This window comes from Nerophis lumbriciformis, linkage group LG37 (genome assembly GCF_033978685.3).
Source record: "Nerophis lumbriciformis linkage group LG37, RoL_Nlum_v2.1, whole genome shotgun sequence".
Lineage (NCBI taxonomy): Eukaryota > Metazoa > Chordata > Actinopteri > Syngnathiformes > Syngnathidae > Nerophis > Nerophis lumbriciformis.
Window position 1 is genome coordinate 10465001 of NC_084584.2, and position 20610 is coordinate 10485610.

The 20610-nt window shown below is 38.2% G+C and overlaps 1 protein-coding gene across 1 annotated transcript in view; it reads left to right on the forward strand.

Annotated features, from left to right (window-relative positions):
• elp2 (elongator acetyltransferase complex subunit 2) overlaps positions 1–20610 on the forward strand; it is a 46996-nt gene that overhangs the window by 22043 nt on the left and 4343 nt on the right. The window contains exons 11-21 of the mRNA XM_061930800.1: positions 5105–5236; positions 5311–5460; positions 6556–6747; positions 7020–7089; positions 7164–7259; positions 14008–14065; positions 17506–17578; positions 17637–17820; positions 17886–18001; positions 18076–18191; positions 20195–20296. Of these exons, the coding sequence (XP_061786784.1) occupies positions 5105–5236; positions 5311–5460; positions 6556–6747; positions 7020–7089; positions 7164–7259; positions 14008–14065; positions 17506–17578; positions 17637–17820; positions 17886–18001; positions 18076–18191; positions 20195–20296 (1289 nt within the window). The remainder of the gene's footprint in view (positions 1–5104; positions 5237–5310; positions 5461–6555; positions 6748–7019; positions 7090–7163; positions 7260–14007; positions 14066–17505; positions 17579–17636; positions 17821–17885; positions 18002–18075; positions 18192–20194; positions 20297–20610) is intronic.

A 20610-nucleotide genomic window follows, 5' to 3' on the forward strand; every position in this document is an offset into this window, starting at 1 on the left:
ACGGGGTTTGTATTTATATATATAAATATATATATATATATATATATATATACATACATGTATTAGGGCTGCAACTAACGATTAATTTGATAATCGATTAATCTGTCAATTATTATTTCGATTAATCGATTGATAATCGGATAAAAGCGACAAACTACATTTCTATCCTTTCCAGTATTTTATTGGCACCATACTTATTTTGATTATTGTTTCTCAGCTGTTTGTACATGTTGCAGTTTATAAATAAAGGTTTATAAAAAAATTAAATTAAATTAAAATATTGCCTCTGTGCATGCACATAGCATAGATCCAACGAATTGATGACTAAATTAATCGCCAACTATTTTTATAATCAATTTTAATCGATTTAATCGATTAGTTGTTGCAACCCTAATATGTATATATGTGTATATATGTATATGTGTGTGTGTGTGTGTGTGTGTGTGTGTGTGTGTGTGTGTGTGTGTGTGTGTATATAAATATGTATATATATTTTTTTGTGTATGACCTTTAGTGGAAAATTTGGACAACCGTGCTTTGGTGGGAAGATAGTGAGCTGCATTGTCATCCTGTGTCCGTATTGTTCTTCCCCCCTCGTAAACAAGACGTATGACACAGTTTTGCCCCCCGGTGTTTTTCCCCCTTCGCCGTGATTTACAGCGAGCTCTTGTGTGTTGAATGTTAAAATCAATCTGCCTAATGTGGCATCTCCCTGCTGCCCACGCCTTGCACGCCCCCTACATGATGGCTTGAGAAGTACGCCATCATGCAGATGTCAGGACACATTATTTCTTCTTTTGAAGTGTAAGAAATGAGTGCAAATGTAAACCGAGAGAACTATTTTCTGCAGGTTTAGTGCCAGGAAGTTGCAGCTGTGCTCTAAAGGGTGAGCGCGGCGACGGTGGTGTTGGTATTAGTGGTCTTGCCTTGAGTCATTTACAGACCACATTGGTCTGACTACAGTCCCTTTTCCTCTTTTATCCACAATGTCTTCATTTTGACTTTCTCTTCTCACGCCATGCAACGAATCAACTGCCAGACAATACTGTTACCTGATTGGCTGTTATCGTGTCACTCCCACTGATCACGTCCTGCGTTGCTCGCTTACCAGGGAGCGAGTGCCTTTGTCAACCTTGCTTCCATACTTCCACTTTCTGTCAAGGAAGGAAAACATTTTTTTTTTAAACGTTTTATTGAACTCATTTTTTATTGGTATCAATTATGTGTATCGTGATACATATTATCACCCAGCCCTACATGTAACCTCAAAGTTTCATCATAGTTAGTCAAATAGACAATTGGTTGCTAAGTCCCGCCCTTCTTGGCAGCCATGTTTTTCAACATATGTGTGCCAAATGTGATGGTGATGGCGCTCAACAGCCTCAAGTTAAAACGCTTGTTTTGTAGACCTGTGCGAGAATTTTCAAGTCAATGCAACTATTAGGAGTTTAATAGCACAGTCACCATGTAGGGTATTTGTTAGGGGTGTCCTGATCCAACATAGATATCGAACACCGCTGCGCAGAAAAAAACAAGTCATTGCGTGTAAAATGGCCGATATCTGCGCACCGATACAAGCAGCATGTTTTCTTGTATGTGATATCATGTGCGATACAAGCAGCATGTTTTCTTGTATGTGATATGTGTGATACAAGCAGCATGTTTTCTTGTATGTGATATCATGTGCGATACAAGCAGTATGTTTTCTTGTATGTGATATCATGTGCGATACAAGCAGTCTTGCAGCGCGTTTACTTGTGTGTGATATCATGTGCGGCACAAGCAGTCCTGCAGCGTGTTTACTTTGTGATATCATGTGCGACACAAGCAGTCCTGCAGCGTGTTTACTTGTATGTGATATCGTGTGCGACACAAGCAGTCCTGAGGGTGTTTACTTGTGTGTGATATAATGTGCGATACAAGCAGTCCTGCAGCGTGTTTACTTGTGTGTGATATCATGTGCGACACAAGCAGTCCTGCAGCGTGTTTACTTGTGTGATATCATGTGCGACACAAGCAGTCCTGCAGCGTGTTTACTTGTGTGTGATATCATGTGCGACACAAGCAGTCTTGCAGCGCGTTTACTTGTGTGTGATATCAAGTGCGATACAAGCAGTCCTGCAGCGTTTTTACTTGTGTGTGATATCATGTGCGACACAAGCAGTCCTGCAGCGCGTTTACTTGTGTGTGATATCATGTGCGACACAAGCAGTCCTGCAGTGTGTTCACTTGCGTGTGATATCATGTGCGATAAAAACAGTCCTGCAGCGTGTTTACTTGTGTGCGATATCATGTGCGATAAAAACAGTCCTGCAGCGCGTTTACTTGCGTGCGATATCATGTGCGACACAAGCAGTCCTGCAGCGCGTTTACTTGTGTGTGATATCATGTGCGACACAAGCAGTCCTGCAGCGCGTTTACTTGTGTGTGATATCATGTGCGACACAAGCAGTCCTGCAGCGCGTTTACTTGCGTGTGATATCATGTGCAACACAAGCAGTCCTGCAGTGTGTTTACTTGTGTGTGATATCATGTGCGACACAAGCAGTCCTGAGGGTGTTTACTTGTGTGTGATATCATGTGCGATAGAAGCAGTCCTGCAGCGCGTTTACTTGCATGTGATATCATGTGCGACACAGGCAGTCCTTCAGCGCGTTTACTTGTGTGTGATATCATGTGCGACACAAGCAGTCCTGCAGCGTGTTTACTTGTATGTGATATCAAGTGCGACACAAGCGGTCTTGCAGCGCGTTTACTTGTGTGTGATATCATGTGCGACACAAGCAGTCCTGCAGCGTGTTTACTTGTATGTGATATCGTGTGCGACACAAGCAGTCCTGCAGCGTGTTTACTTATGTGTGATATCATGTGCGACACAAGCAGTCCTGAGGGTGTTTACTTGTGTGTGATATAATGTGCGACACAAGCAGTCCTGCAGTGTGTTTATTTGTATGTGATATCATGTGTGACACAAGCAGTCCTGAGGGTGTTTACTTGTGTGTGATATCATGTGCGACACAAGCAGTCATGCAGCGTGTTTACTTATGTGTGATATCATGTGCGACACGAGCAGTCCTGAGGGTGTTTACTTGTGTGTGATATAATGTGCGACACAAGCAGTCCTGCAGTGTGTTTATTTGTATGTGATATCATGTGTGACACAAGCAGTCCTGAGGGTGTTTACTTGTGTGTGATATCATGTGCGACACAAGCAGTCATGCAGCGTGTTTACTTGTATGTGATATCAAGTGTGACACAAGCAGTCTTGCAGCGCGTTTACTTGTGTGTGATATCATGTGCGATACAAGCAGTCCTGCAGCGTTTTTACTTGTGTGTGATCATGTGCGACGCAAGCAGTCCTGCAGCATGTTTATTTGTATGTGATATCGTGTGCGACACAAGCAGTCCTGCAGCGCGTTTACTTGTGTGTGTGATATCATGTGCGACACAAGCAGTCCTGCAGCATGTTTACTTGTGTGATATCATGTGTGACACAAGCAGTCCTGCAGCGTGTTTACTTGTGTGTGATATCATGTGCGACACAAGCAGTCCTGCAGCGTTTTTATTTGTGTGTGTGATATCATGTGCGACACAAGCAGTCCTGCAGCATGTTTACTTGAATGTGATATCGTGTGCGACACAAGCAGTCCTGCAGCGCGTTTACTTGTGTGTGATATCATGTGCGACACAAGCAGTCATGAGGGTGTTTACTTGCGTGTGATATCATGTGCGATAAAAACAGTCCTGCAGCGTGTTTACTTGTGCAAAGCTGGACTGCAAGTTAACATCTAAATGTTCTCCAATCAGCACACCATTTATTCTATTGTAGTCAAAACATTTACAAAAGGTAAACATGCTTGGCTATATGCTACCAGGAGCTAGCAGCTACACAACAGCTAAGCACACAATAGCACACAAGCTAGACATATGTAGCACATTTGTCAATATAAACAAGTATCAAATCATTATAGTTTCATATTATTTACACATACAAAGTCTCCAGTAACAAACGTGTCCGCATCATTCAACTTACTGTGTCATGAGCTTAGCTTAACTTAATTATTGTGGCAACAAAGTGTCCCAATTACCACTCCACTTCAATTTAAAGACAGCATAAGTCCATTCCATCTGATTAATAATAAATAGTAGGGATGTCCGATAATGGCTTTTTGCCGATATCCGATATTCCGATATTGTCCAACTCTTAATTACCGATACCGATGTATACAGTTGTGGAATTAACACATTATTATGCCTAATTTGGATAACCAGTAATGGTGAAGATAAGGTCCTTTAAAAAAAAAAAGAAGAAAAAAAAAGTATAAAATAAAATAAGATAAATAAATTAAAAACATTTTCTTGAATAAAAAAGAAAGTAAAACAATATAAAAACAGTTACATAGAAACAGACTGTATCCCTTGCAGACTGTATTGATATATATTGATATATAATGTAGGAACCACAATATTAATAACAGAAAGAAACAACCCTTTTGTGTGAATGAGTGTGAATGGGGGAGGGAGGTTTTTTGGGTTGGTGCACTAATTGTAAGTGTATCTTGTGTTTTTTATGTTGATTTAATTTTTTAAATAAATAAAAAAAAACCGATACCGATATTTCCAATATTACATTTTAAAGCATTTATCGGCCGATATTATTGGACATCTCTAATAAATAGGTTAGTGTCTTTGTTCTCTGATTCATTTCACTTGATCAAACCTTTTCTAACATTCCACACGACAATATAAATGTCTGATTCCTGCTAATATCGTAATTGAATCAATATCGGTATCGGCCAATACTCAAGGCTCCAACATGGATATTGTATTGATAGTAATTGTGGTAGAAGTGCATGTTTGGACACTGCATAGGCCCACTTCAATGCAATGCTTGTGATCAGAGATGACATTTTGGACTGCTGTCACGGATCACTTGTACCCAACAAGCGTGTCTTATCTTTGTGGACATGGAATTGAGCGTCTATCTCATTTCCCGACAGCCTCGCATGTTCATAAGCTAATTAAAGATGGAGGAGATAACGCTTGACAACGGGCCTAAGTGGGAAATAGATCCTCACCTTAAGTGGCAATGGTCGTCTGTCAGGTGCGTGTGGGCGAGGTTGGCGGCAACACGCTGGGCTTCTACGGCTGCCAGATGAGTCCGGACGGGGCGCAGATCCTCGCTCACGCCTTCCACGGAGCGCTCCACCTGTGGTGCAAGGACCAGCAGGAAGACGTGAGTCCACATTGTCGCCTCCTGTGTTGCCATGGTAACTCTTGATTGATAAGGAACCCTTACAATGCTTCCAGGGAGAGTGGAGGCTTGGCGTGGTCATATCGGGTCACTTTAATGCGGTCCAGGACCTGAGCTGGGACCCTGAGGGGGAATTCATTCTCAGCGTGGGCTCGGACCAGACCACCAGACTCTTCACGCCGTGGAGGAGGAGGGACAGCAAGCAGGTACCAAACACCAAGCAAACATTTGGGAAGATCATCTCTTTCTTTGTATTTATTATCATTTTTCATTTATAGAGGAACATCTTTGTATTTATTATCATTTTTCATTTATAGAGGAACATCTTTGTTTGTATTTATCATTTTTGGAGGAACATCTGTTTGTAATTATTATAATTTTTCATTTTTTGAGGAACATCTCTTTGTAATTATCATTTTTCATTTATTGAGGAACATTTCTTTGTATTTATTATAATTTCTCTATTATTTTTAATGTTATTTTTTATTTTTGAGAAACATTTATTTTTTAATTGTATTATATTTTTTAATTTACTATTTATTATTTTTTGTATTGTCTTTTATTTTATAATTAATTATATATATATTTTTTTACTATTTCTTGTTTTCTTTTCTTTTGGGAAACATAATTTTTAAATGTATTATTTATTTAGATTTTATTTTTATTCTGTTTTTTGAAAAGCATATTTTTAAATTGTATTATTTTTTAACAAACATCTCTTTTTTAATTGTATTATTTCATAATAAAAAAAAACATCACATTTAAAATTTTACTATATCTTTTTATTTTATTTTATTTTTATTCTGTTTTTTGAAAAACATATTTTTAAATTGTATTATTTTTTTAAGAAACATCTGTTTTTTAATAGTATTATTTTTTTAATAATTTTTCATTTTGTTATTTTTTAAAGAAACATCTCATTTTAAATTTGACTACTATTTCTTTTTATTTTAGATCTGTTTTTTGAAAAACATCTTTTAATTGTATTATTTTTTGAGAAACATCTCTTTTTTTAATCTGATTATTTTTCATTTACAATTATTTTATTTATCATTTTATTATTTTACATTTTTTAAAGAAACATCTCATTTAAAATGTTAGTATTTCTTTTTATTGTATTTATTATTTTATTTTTATTCAGTTTTTTGACAAACAACTCATTTTAAATTGTATTATTTATTATTAATTTATTATCTAATTTCTTTGTTAAGAAACATCTCTTTTTACATATTATTATTATTATTATTCTATTTATTTTGTTTTTTTGAGGAACATCTCTGACGGCGTCTCACTCCCTGCAGGCCACCTGGCACGAGATCTCGCGTCCGCAGATCCACGGCTACGACATGCAGTGCCTGGCTATGGTCGGGAGGTTCCGCTTTGTCTCCGGTGCCGACGAAAAGGTCCTGCGGGTCTTCCAGGCGCCGCGTAATTTCGTGGAGAACTTTGCCAACATCTCTGGGAGGTCCAAGGAAGAGCTGCTGGCATCGGGCGTGAGTCCAGCACCTGGATTTACCAACTTAATTGCTTCTTGAACATAAGGTGTACACACGCAGAACACCCTATGGTGCCCTCACAAAGAATCAGAAATCACACAATTTAACTTTAACAACCATGTTGCTACAATAGTAAACATTTAAAAAAGTAAACTCCGCCCACATTGGAGCCGAGGAGAAAGCAGTAGACAGCGGGTGTGGGAGGGGGGGGCAGACATACCTGTGGCATCTGTGAAGTAAGTCTGCTCTGGCATGCTTTGTGTCCTCAGGACTGCGTGGGCCTGCCTGAAGGAGCCAGCACACCTGCTCTGGGGTTGTCCAACAAGGCCGTCTTTCAAGGTGCACAAAAGAAACCATTCATGTGCTCCGTCAATCCAGCCACGTCTGACCAAAAGGTCTTTCTCAAACTGCAGGGGACTTGTCGTCCGGAGCCAGAGGAGACCAGCAGCAGTTCAACAGCGTCTCCGAGCAGTACCAGGAGTCCTACTTCCAACCCATCAACATGACCGGTACTTTCATTGGCCTGCTGGCATAGAAGGGGGCGGGGTTTACTTGGCACAAGGTCGCTTAAAGGTATTAGAAGTGCGTTAGCTTTGATTAGACCCTTTAAGAGGAGGTCTGGTTTAGTTTTTGCCTCATCCCTCACTCACATTGGAATGAAGACTGAGTAAAGAATGGCGTTTCTTTGACTGATTAGTACAAAAGAGAAAGAGATGATGCAGTATTATCTGCACACTGCAGCTAGTCTTGGATAAATAACCAACCCCCACTAATTGATGCTTTAGTCACACGCAGGATTCTCACAGGAATGAGGGAAAATCTAATCCAGACCATTTTTTGTGTGTGTAATGAGCTGTATTTGTGTATCTCGAGGAAGCACTTTTGTGTACTTGATCCACTTTTGACATATACACAACGTAATAAATGTCACATACATTGAACAACGTTAGCAACACTAGGTTAGCTATGTGCGCTACATGCTAACATTACTTTTTAACACCATGCGAGGTTAGCAACACTAGCGTAGCCATGTGAGCCACGTGCTAACATCAAATTTTATCGTCATGCTAGGTTGGCAACGCTAGCAAGGCTATGTGAGCCACAGGCTAACATTACATTTTTACCATCATGCTACATCGGTAAGCAACGCTAGCAAGGCTATGTGAGCCACGTGCTGACATAACTTTTTCAACATCATGTTAGGTTAGCAACAGTAGCATAGCTTTGTCAGCTACACGCTAACATTGCATTTTGACATCATGCTAGTTTAGCAACAGTATTATGGCTATATGAGCTGCATGCTACCTTTACATTTTAATATAGTGTTGCCAACCTAGCATGGCTTTGTCAGCTACATGCTAACATTACATTTTAACATAATGCTAGGTTAACAACATTAGCATGTCTTTGTCAGCTACATGCTAACATTACATTTTAACATCATACTAGGTTAACAACATTAGCATAGCTTTGTCAGCTACATGCTAACATTACATTTTAACATGCTAGGTTAACATTAGCATAGCTTTGTCAGCTACATGCTAACATTACATTTTAACATAATGCTAGGTTACCAACATTAGCATAGCTTTGTCAGCTACATGCTAACATTACATTTGAACATAATGCTAGGTTAACAACATTAGCATAGCTCTGTCAGCTACATTCTACTATTACATTAACATCATGCTAAGTTAGCAACATTAGCATAGCTTTGTTTGCTACATGCTAACATTGCATTTTGACATCATGCTAGTTTAGCAACAGTAGTATGGCTATATGAGCTGCATGCTACCTTTACATTTTAATATAGTGTTGCCAACATAATGCTAGGTTAACAACATTAGCATAGCTTTGTCAGCTACATTCTACTATTACCGGTACATTAACATTGTGCTAAGTTAGCAAAAATAGCATGGCTTTCTCAGCTACATGCTACCATTGCATTTTGACATCATGGTAGGTTGGCAACATGAGCATAGCTTTGTCTGCCACATGCTAACATTACATTTTAACATCATGCTAGGTCAGCAACACTAACATGGCTTTTTCAGCGACATGTTAACATTACATGCTAACATTACATTTTAACATCATACTAGTTTGCAACCTTAGCATAGCTTTGTCAGCTACATGCTATCATTCAATTTTAACATCATGCTAGGTTAGCAACACTAGCATTACTTTGTCGGCTCCACGCTTACAGTACATTTTGACAACATGCTAGGTTAGCAACACTAGCATGGCTATGTGAGTCAAGGACTATTATCACTGGAGGATTTGAGAAGGAATGGCTAAGCATGCTATACACACACAGAGAGCTGGACGAGGCTAACCGCTAAAGCTTCAATCAATCAATCAATCAATCAATCAATCTTTATTTATATAGCCCTAAATCACAAGTGTCTCAAAGGGCTGCACAAGCCACAACGACATCCTCGGTACAAAGCCCACATACGGGCAAGGAAAAACTCACCCCAGTGGGACGTCGATGTGAATGACTATGAGAAACCTTGGAGAGGACCGCATATGTGGGTAACCCCCCCCCCTCTAGGGGAGACCGAAAGCAATGGATGTCGAGTGGGTCTGACATAATATTGTGAGAGTCCAGTCCATAGTGGATCCAACATAATAGTAAGAGTCCAGTCCATAGTGGGGCCAGCAGGACACCATCCCGAGCGGAGACGGGTCAGCAGCGTAGAGATGTTCCCAGCCGATGCACAGGCGAGCGGTCCACCCCGGGTCCCGACTCTGGACAGCCAGCACTTCATCCATGGCCACCGGACCTGTGCCCCCCCCCCCCCTCAAGGAAAAGGGGAGCAGAGGAGAAAAGAAAAGAAACGGCAGATCAACTGGTCCAACAGGGGGGCTATTTAAAGGCTAGAGTATACAAATGAGTTTTAAGATGGGACTTAAATGCTTCTACTGAGGTAGCATCTCTAATTGTTACCGGGAGGGCATTCCATAGTACTGGAGCCCGAATAGAAAACGCTCTATAGCCCGCAGACTTTTTTTGGGCTCTGGGAATCACTAATAAGCCGGAGTTCTTTGAACGCAGATTTCTTGCCGGGACATATGGTACAATACAATCGACAAGATAGGACGGAGCTAGACCGTGTAGTATTTTATACGTAAGTAGTAAAACCTTAAAGTCACTTCTTAAGTGCACAGGAAGCCAGTGCAGGTGAGCCAGTATAGGCGTAATATGATCAAACTTTCTTGTTCTTGTCAAAAGTCTAGCAGCCGCATTTTGTACCAACTGTAATTTTTTAATGCTAGACATAGGGAGACCCGAAAATAATACGTTACAGTAGTCGAGACGAGACGTAACGAACGCATGAATAATGATCTCAGCGTCGCTAGTGGATAAAATAGAACGAATTTTAGCGATATTACGGAGATGAAAGAAGGCCGTTTTAGTAACACTCTTAATGTGTGATTCAAAGGAGAGAGTTGGGTCGAAGATAATACCCAGATTCTTTACTGATTCGCCTTGTGTAATTGTTTGGTTGTCAAATGTTAAGGTGGTATTATTAAATAAATGTCGGTGTTTAGCAGGACCGATAATCAGCATTTCCGTTTTCTTGGCGTTGAGTTGCAAGAAGTTAGCGGACATCCAATGTTTAATTTCATTAAGACACGCCTCCAGCTGACTACAATCCGGCGTGTTGGTCAGCCTTAGGGGCATGTAGAGTTGGGTGTCATCAGCATAGCAATGAAAGCTAACACCGTATTTGCGTATGATGTCGCCTAGCGGCAGCATGTAAATACTAAAGAGTGCAGGGCCAAGAACCGAACCCTGAGGAACTCCGCACGTTACCTTAACATAGTCAGAGGTCACATTATTATGGGAGACGCATTGCATCCTGTCAGTAAGATAAGAGTTAAACCACGACAAGGCTAAGTCTGACATACCAATACGTGTTTTGATACGCTCTAATAAAATATTATGATCGACGGTATCGAAAGCAGCGCTAAGATCAAGAAGCAGCAACATAGATGACGCATCAGAATCCATCGTCAGCAGTAGATCATTAGTCATTTTTGCGAGGGCTGTCTCCGTAGAGTGATTTGCCCTGAAACCGGATTGAAAAGGTTCACAGAGATTGTTAGACACTAAGTGTTCATTTAGCTGCTGTGCGACAATTTTTTCGAGGATTTTCGAAATAAAGGGAAGGTGGGACACCGGTCGGTAGTTTACCATGAGGTCAGGATCAAGGTTAGGTCTTTTGAGCAGAGGATGAATAACCGCTTTCTTGAATGCTAGGGGAACAGTGCCAGAGGAAAGTGATAAGTTTATAATATTTAGCACTGATGGACCTAATAATACAAAAAGCTCCTTGATAAGTTTCCCAGGAAGTGGGTCAAGTAAACATGTTGTTTGTTTTATCCCACGTACACGCTGTAATAGTTCCTCTAATGTTATTTCATCAAAAAGAGAGAGACTATTTTGTATTGCAGTATCCGTCGTAGATACAGTTGTATCTATGTTCATAGAACCCAGTTGTAGCTGGGATGCGTTGTCTTTAATCTCCTTTTTAATGAGTTCAATTTTCTTATTAAAGAAATTCATAAAGTCATCTGCCGAGTGGGTGGAGCTATTGGGAGGAGTCCCTTGTTGGGTTAGCGATGCTACTGTACTAAACAAAAATTTAGGGTCGTTTTTGTTGAGGCGGATGAGATTTGAGTAATATTTAGCTTTAGCTAAGGTAAGCATGCGTTTATACGATATTAAACTATCACTCCATGCTTGATGGAAAACCTCAAGCTTGGTCGCGCGCCATTTGCGTTCCAACTTTCTACATGATAATTTATGAGCTCTGGTTTCCTCTGTAAACCATGGGGTGCGCCTTTTAGGGGCCCTTTTTTGTTTTAGCGGTGCTATACTATCAATGGTTTTGCGCAGGGCATTGTCAAAGTTGTTAGTGAGGTTATCAATAGAGCCGACATAATTTGGGAATGGTGCCATTACCGAAGGCAGTAGGTCAGCAAGAGTCACCGTTGTGGCGGCATTAATGTTGCGGCTGCTATAGCAGTTATTATTATTATTAGTTTGTTGACAATGAGTCAGAACTTCTAATTTTATAAGGTAATGATCGGACATTACTTTAGTATACGGGAGTACCATAACTTTGGAGGTGGTGACACCCCTGACCAGCACTAGATCTATCGTATTGCCGTTGCGATGCGTAGGTTCATTTATTATTTGTGTAAGACCACAGCTATCAATTATAGTCTGGAGCGCCACGCACTGAGGGTCCGATGGGGTATTCATATGGATATTAAAGTCCCCCATTATGATTATATTGTCTGCGTGCGTCACTAGATCAGCAACGAACTCTGAGAATTCATTAATAAAGTCCGAGTAGGGCCCTGGGGGGCGGTAGATAACAGCCATATCGAGAGGCAGCGGTGCGACAGACCTCATAGTAAGCACCTCAAACGATTTGTATTTATTATTTAGGTTAGGGGTAAGGTTAAAGTTTTCATTGTATATTAATGCGACCCCCCCACCCCTTTTAAGGGGACGGGCAATATGCGCATTCGTATAGTTAGGAGGAGATGCCTCATTTAGCGCAAAAAATTCGTCTGGTTTGAGCCAGGTTTCGCTAAGACCAATGACGTTAAGATTGTTGTCTCTAATGACCTCATTAACTAATAACGTTTTGGGAGACAATGATCTTATGTTTAAAAAGCCCATATTATAAGTATTGGGCTGTTTTGACGAGTTTTTGTTTAAATTATCCGTAGTAGAAATATTAATAATGTTGCGTTTATTATACGTAGTGCACTTTAAATAGTTTCGACCATATCTAGGAATTGATACGACGGGAATTTTCAGATTGTTTGCTTGATGCTGCGATCGACTAAACGCATCATGATTTGCCACCTCAGTAGAATGCATATCTACCCCGGACACATTCACAACAGAAAACACATTATGTGAGTTGTGTGTTATTCTAAGAAAATTGCTATGCGTACAGGAATTATCCAGCCTGGCGCTGGCTAGTTCTAGCTTAACTGACTCCTCACCCGGACTAGCAGGCTCTGTAATTGCCTGTGACCGGGCTTGCTCTAGTGTAGTTAGTCAAATGTGACTTAAACAGTAGTCTATATTCTTAGACAGGATGATGGCGCCTTCCTGGTTAGGGTGAAGGCCGTCCCTCATCAGCAAGCCTGGTTTGCCCCAGAAAGAGGGCCAATTATCAATAAACGTTAGTCCCTGTTGTCTACAGAAGCTAGCCAGCCACTTGTTAAGCGAGACTAATCTGCTATATCTCTCATCATTGCCTCTCGCAGGCAGGGGGCCAGAGACAATTACTCGATGCCTGGACATCTTTCTAGCGAGATCACAAGTCCTGGCTATGTTTCTCTTTGTAATCTCTGACTGTCTCATTCTAGTGTCATTGGAGCCAACGTGTACAACTATATTCGCATAACTAGTGGTGCGATTAGCCTGTCGTACGTGTTTACTAGGCCTGTTGCGAGTTAGCTCCCTAAGATTAGCCTCTATGTCAGGTGCTCGGGCCCCCGGGATGCACTTAATTGTGGCTGGTTTGCTAAGCTTTATGTTTCGGGTGATGGAGTCCCCTATGACTAAGGTGTGGTGCCCGGTAGACTGGGGTGTAGGACTAGCTAAAGAGCTAAATCTATTATGCGTCTCAACCGGTACACCGTAGCTTGTAGGCCGCTTAGGACTACTACATGCTGGGCTAGTTAGCTCGCTACAGCTAACGCTAGCAGATGTGTCCGCAACATCTAAAGTTACGAGATTACTCTGCTCTAACTGGCGGACACGGCCCTCTAGCAGAGCCAGCCTCTCCGTGAGTAAGGTGCAAGACGCGCAGGAAGCCATACTCACGGTGTTTTCTGTCACCGAGTGAAGTCAATCGACCCAGATGTCGATACTATTGATAACTAGTGTACTATCAGTTAACAATACTAAAGTGATTCGATCGATATTTTTATTGTTCTTGTTCTGACTACAAACCATTTTCTAGTGTTTTTGTTATTGTTTACAAAATGAGGGAGTACGTCCATGGATACATGAAGGTATACATTCAATACCGCACATCATCTGCTAGCAAATGAAACATGTATTAAAATACATTTTCACTTCTAAGATCTATTGTCAAATTATCGGATTGGAACCGGAAATGGGATCGAATCTGAGGCCAAAACATTTGGATCATGATTGGAGTCCAAATGTGTTGACAGGGACTTTCCTGGTTAACATTATTGTCTGTTTTTGTGCAGAACCTCCACCAGAAGATCACCTGCTCCAGAACACGCTTTGGCCCGAGGTCCAGAAACTGTGAGTATCCACGGAGACGACGCTAAATCTGTGAGCACGTCCTCCTTTATTGGTACGAGACAAGAAGACAAGACCATATGTTTCAGGGCAACAGTCACAATCCTTATGTGAGACAACAACAACACATACCTTTTTTTTAATGCATTCTAAGTCGTAAAATACAGCAAGGACGAGGTGGCTAACAATGTAACTAACGGGAGTACTCATATTAGCCCTCTAAAAACATCCAAAATCCGCTTAAAATACTCCATTTACATGTCGTGACCTGAATATTGACCATTAGCGATAATGTTATTATAAGCGCTAATGCCGAGGAACTACTTTTAGCGATGCATTGATCCCAGAGAGCGAACTAGCTCATGCTGCTATATTGACATATTGAGCTGCTGCATTGCCTCAGAGTTGGTGAAAGTTAAGTCTAGATTTTAAATTATGCCTCTCACCTGGATAGTAGAAGGTTGTGGCCATAAACCGAGAAGTTGCTGAACTTTGGCATCCAACTTAAACCGGGAAATGGCGAGAAAAACACGAAAAAATGCTTGTTGGCGGCACCCTTTTTTTTAACCTGAGTGAGGATTTTGAAACATTTTTAATCTAAACAGGAAGATTTAAACATTCCGTGGCATCCCAGTGAGAGCAGACAATATACAGTAAGTGATTGTTTTATTATGTTTGTATTCCTTGTTTAGCACTTAGCAATACTGCTTATCTCTTTGTAATTATTATAATTTTTCATTTTTTGAGGAACATCTCTTTGTTTGTGATTATCATCATTTATTGAGGAACATTTATTTGTTTGTATTTATTGTAATTTCTCTATTATTTTTAATGTTATTTTTTATTTTTGAGAAACATTAATTTTATTCTATTTTTTAATTTACTATTTATAATTTTTTGTATTGTCTTATTTTATCATTAATTATTATTATTATTATTATTTTTTACTATTTCTTGTTTTATTATCTTTTGGGAAACATAATTTTAAAATTTATTTTTATTCTGTTTTTTGAGATACATATTTTTTAATTGTATTATTTTTTAAGAAACATCTTTTTTCAATTGTATTTTATAATTTTTTAAAGAAACATCTCATTTCAAATTTTACTATTTCTTTTTATTTTATTTTTATTCTGTTTTTTTAAAAACATATTTTTTAATTTTATTATTTTTTAAGAAACATCTCTTTTTTAATAGTATAATTTTTATAATTTTTCATTTTATTTTTAAAGAAACATCTCATTTAAAATTTTACTATTTATTTTATTTTATTTTTATTTTGTTTTTTGAAAAACATCTCATTTTAATTGTATTATTTTTTGAGAAACATCTCTTTTTTAACGTGATTATTTTTCATTCATTATTATTTTATTCATCATTTTATTATTTAAGATTTTTTTAAAGAAACATCTCATCTAAAATGTTACTATTTTTTTTAATTGTATTTATTATTTTATTTTTATTCAGTTTTTTGAAAAACAACTCATTTTAAATTGTATTATTTATTATTAATTTATTATCTATTTTCTTTGTCAAGAAACATCTCTTTTTACATATTATTATTATTATTATTATTATTATTATTTTTTTTTTTTGAGGAACATCTCTGACGGCGTCTCGCTCCCTGCAGTCCACCTGGCACGAGATCTCGCGTCCGCCATGCAGTGCACTTAGCAATACTGCTTATCACTCAGCGTGTAACACTTGTAGATCATCCTCCCTATATTCAGGCTCAAAATGATAAGTTTGTGGATCATCATCCGTCCCACAGTAGTCTTTGTCTGCCAGGATTAGTAGTGTTGTTGTTGAAAGGGAAAGCGAAAGTTGTGAAATGCTTCAAATGCCAAAAATAGGTAAATATGACACGTTAGTATGAATGTTACTACATGACATATATACTTACAGCGTGTATGTTTTTTTATAGGCGGAATAAGGCGACTCCTATTACCTCCAATGTTGATTTAGGAGTTAGAATGCATGAAAACGGTTATTTTCTTACATAAGGATTGTGAACGATACAAACAAGTGCCTTTAAGAAAACAGAGTACTATTACTGCAGTGTTTGTTAGTATTACCCGCAGCTCGGTGATATTAAAAATACCTTAAATGGCGCCTGGATGACATTTGTGTTTTGCATCACTGTGTCGCACGTTTATCAGCCCCGATGCCCGCAGAAAAAAAAAAACAGTGTTTCTTTGAAGTAACGTCCTCTGAGGCGACATCAGAATCAATCAGGATTTTGTTAAAGGTTTCCAATGCAGCAAGGCGGCAAGATGGAATTGTTTGTTTGCTTTGGCCCCCGAGGCCTAATTGCATGTGAAAAAGATGCTCTCGCCTCCTTTTCATCATTCCACTTTCTGTCAAATGCATGCACACACACTACATGCTGTGTGTGTATATAAATATATATATATCGCCTGCCATTACAAGTCTTTTTGCCATAAATGAGGTGACGTATATGGTTGCATTCCATTGCATCATTTCCTGCACATAACAAAGCTCCATTGGAAGACAGCTGGATTTTAGCTTCCTAATAATAATAATCACATTTTTTATTATGAAAAAAAAAAAAAATATGTATATTGAAATATATATATGTATATATATATTTAAATATATATATTTATATATATGTATATTTATATATATTTAAATTAAAAAAATAAATAAATATATATATATACACATATATATATTTCAATATACATAAATATATATATATTATAAAAAAATTTATTCTGAAAAAAATTATAATATATATACGTATATTGAAATATATATGTATATATATATATATATATATAAATATATTGAAATATACATACAAATATATGTAATATACATTTTACAGTATATATTATATGTAATATAGTACATAAATATACATATTATTTATATGAATATATGTATATTGTATATATATTCATATAAAATATATTAATATATAATATTAATATATATGATATATCCATAAATATTAATATATGATATACACATAAAAAATTATATATTTTCTTTATATAAATAATTTAAAGATTATATATTTAATACAAAACAGATAAATGAAGACAAATTACATATTCATATATATATATTCATATATATATATATATATATATATATATATATATATATATTATATGAATATATATATATATCTATATATATATTATATGAATATATAATTTTTTATCATATATATATTTCTATATATGTATATGTATTTAGTATATATACATATATACTAAATACATATATTTCTATATATTATATATATAGAAAACATGTTTTTTAAATGTATATATCATATAAAAAAATATGTTTTCTATATATATATTTAAATAATTGAAAGATGATATATATTTGATTAATAAGACCTTGTAATAAATCATGCTCCTCACCTGCCTGGCCGTGATCACATGACCCGCCTGCGTGTCCTTCAGGTACGGCCACGGCTTCGAGATGTTCTGCCTGGCGTCCGACAGCGCCAGGACGGCGGTGGCGTCGGCGTGCAAGGTGAGCGGCGGCACACGTGGGAGCGCTTCCAAGCACACAGTGTCTTGTCCTCTGGCAGGCGTCCAAGGCGGAGCACGCCTCCGTGCTGCTGTGGAGCGCCACCACCTGGCGCCAGCTGCAGGCGCTGGCGTGCCACGCCCTCACCGTCACCCAGATGGCCTTCTCCCCGGACTCCCTGCTCCTGCTGGCCGTCTCCAGAGACCGCACCTGGTCGCTGTGGCGCCGCCGCGACCTCGCCTCAGGTGAGCCCAGGCTCTATGGCGCCCTTTGTTGCCATGACGACGGCCTGACGTTTGTCACCACGCAGACTTCCTGCTGCAGGCGCACACCCACACCCACACAGCCGTGCACACGCGCATCATCTGGTCATGTGACTGGACCCACGACAGTCGCTACTTTGCCACCTCCAGTCGGGACAAGAAGGTAGTGACATCACTTGTAGTACTTGTAGTAGTACTCATGTGTGTGTGTGTGTGTGTGTGTGTGTGTGTGTGCAGGTGATAGTATGGGGACCGTGTACCTTGGACCACATCAAGCCCTGTTCCTCCATCTTGGATGTGGGCGACTCTGCCACCGCTGTAGCTTTCTGCCCTCAACCCTACTCTGACAACATGTACTACTACTTGTACTACTACTTCTACCTACACAAACATTGTACTTTTTACACTCCTGTGTGGAAGTACAATTACTATAGTAGTACTACAACGACTACTATCACTTTTACTGCTTCTCATGTACTATTACAGGTGCCTTCTATCAATACTGTTAGTAGTATTTCTGCAAATGCTATTAACACAACTAGTATTTCTTGTACTACATTACTACTACATTTACTACTACTTGTACTTCCACAAACATTGTACGTTTAATACTCCTGTGTGGAAGTACAATTACTAATACTAAATATGGTAGTACTACCGCTATTAGTACTACCAACAATATCACTACAACCACTCTTAATAATACTAGTACTATCACTTTTACTGCTATTACAGCTGCCTTCTATCAATACTATTAGTAGTATTTCTGCAAATGCTATTAACACAACTAGTATTTCTTGTACTACATTACTACTACATTTACTACTACTTGTACTTCCACAAACATTGTACTTTTAAGACTCTTGTGTGGAAGTACAATTACTAATACTAAATATGGTAGTACTACTACCAACAATATCACGACAACCACTCTTAATAATACTAGTACTATCACTTTTACTGCTATTCCAGCTGCCTTCTATCAATACTGTTAGTAGTATTTCTAATACGTCTTTCTGCAAATGCTATTAACACAACTAGTATAACTTGTACTACTTGTACTTCCACAAACATTGTACTTTTAATACTCTTGTGTGGAAGTACAATTACTAATACTAAATATGGTAATACTACTGCCAACAATATCACTACAACCACTCTTAATAATACTAGTACTATCACTTTTACTGCTATTGCAGCTGCCTTCTAGCAATACTGTTAGTAGTATTTCTGCAAATGCTATTAACACAACTATTATTTCTTGTACTACATTACTACAACATTTACTACTACTTGTACTTCCACAAACATTGTACTTTTAACACTCTTGTGTGGAAGTACAATTACTAATACTAAATGTGGTAATACTACTACCAACAATATCACTACAACCACTCTTAATAATACTAGTACTATCACTTTTACTGCTTCTCATGTACTATCACAGCTGCCTTCTAGCAATACTGTTAGTAGTATTTCTGCAAATGCTATTAACACAACTAGTATTTCTTGTACTACATTACTACAACATTTACTACTACTTGTACTTCCACAAACATTGTACTTTTAATACTCCTGTGTGGAAGTACAATTACTAATACTAAATATGGTAGTACTACTACCAACAATATCACTATAACCACTCTTAATAATACTAGTACTATCACTTTTACTGCTTCTAATGTACTATTACAGCTGCCTTCTACCAATACTGTTAGTAGTATTTCTGCAAATGCTATTAACACAACTAGTATTTCTTGTACTACATTACTACAACATTTACTACTACTTGTACTTTTAACACTCCCGTGTGGAAGTACAATTACTAATACTAAATATGGTAATATTAGTACTGCCAACAATATCACTACAACCACTCTTAATAATACTAGTACTATCATTTTTACTGCTATTGCAGCTGCCTTCTAGCAATACTATTAGTAGTATTTCTGCAAATGCTATTAACACAACTAGTATTTCTTGTACTACATTACTACTACGTGTACTTCCGCAATGACTTTAGTTACTACTTCCGGTAGTAAATACTACCCATATTTCTACCGCTATTCATGTACCACTAATACTTTTACTACAACTACTACTTACTAGTTGTCCTGCTATTAAATGCACGACTGCTACTCATCATCATTCTAATACTGCAATTACTATTTCTAGTACTCATATGGAAAGACTACAACCAAAAGTACTACCACTGCTCTTACTAATACAACTGTTAGTACTATTAATACAAATTGTAGTACTGCTTCAATAACTTGTACTTCCACTAATACCAGTTCTACTCCTACACTCACTCCTGTTCCTGCTTGAAGTAGTAATACTGCTCTTATGTACTCAGGTACGTGGCAGCGGTGGGTTTGGACTGTGGCAAGATCGTGTTGTACGGCTGGTCACATGACCTACCACAGGACTGGGTCACGCTCGGACAAACTGACGCCTCGTATCCTTACTGCCGAAATACTACTTCCATACCAGCACCTATCAATGTCAGGTGAGGATGTAGTTGTACTGTCATGTATTTAATGAAGTGGTACTATCAAGTATACATGTACATAGTACTACACAGTATTAATGTTGTAGTACTATTATAGATTAATATAGTAGTATTATCAAGTATTAATGTACATAGTACTAAAACGTATCAAGTATATTGCAGTAGTAGTACTATGACGTGTAGTAGTACTATCAAGTATATTGCAGGAGTAGTACTATGATGAGCAGTAGTACTATCAAGAATATTGCATTAGTAGTACT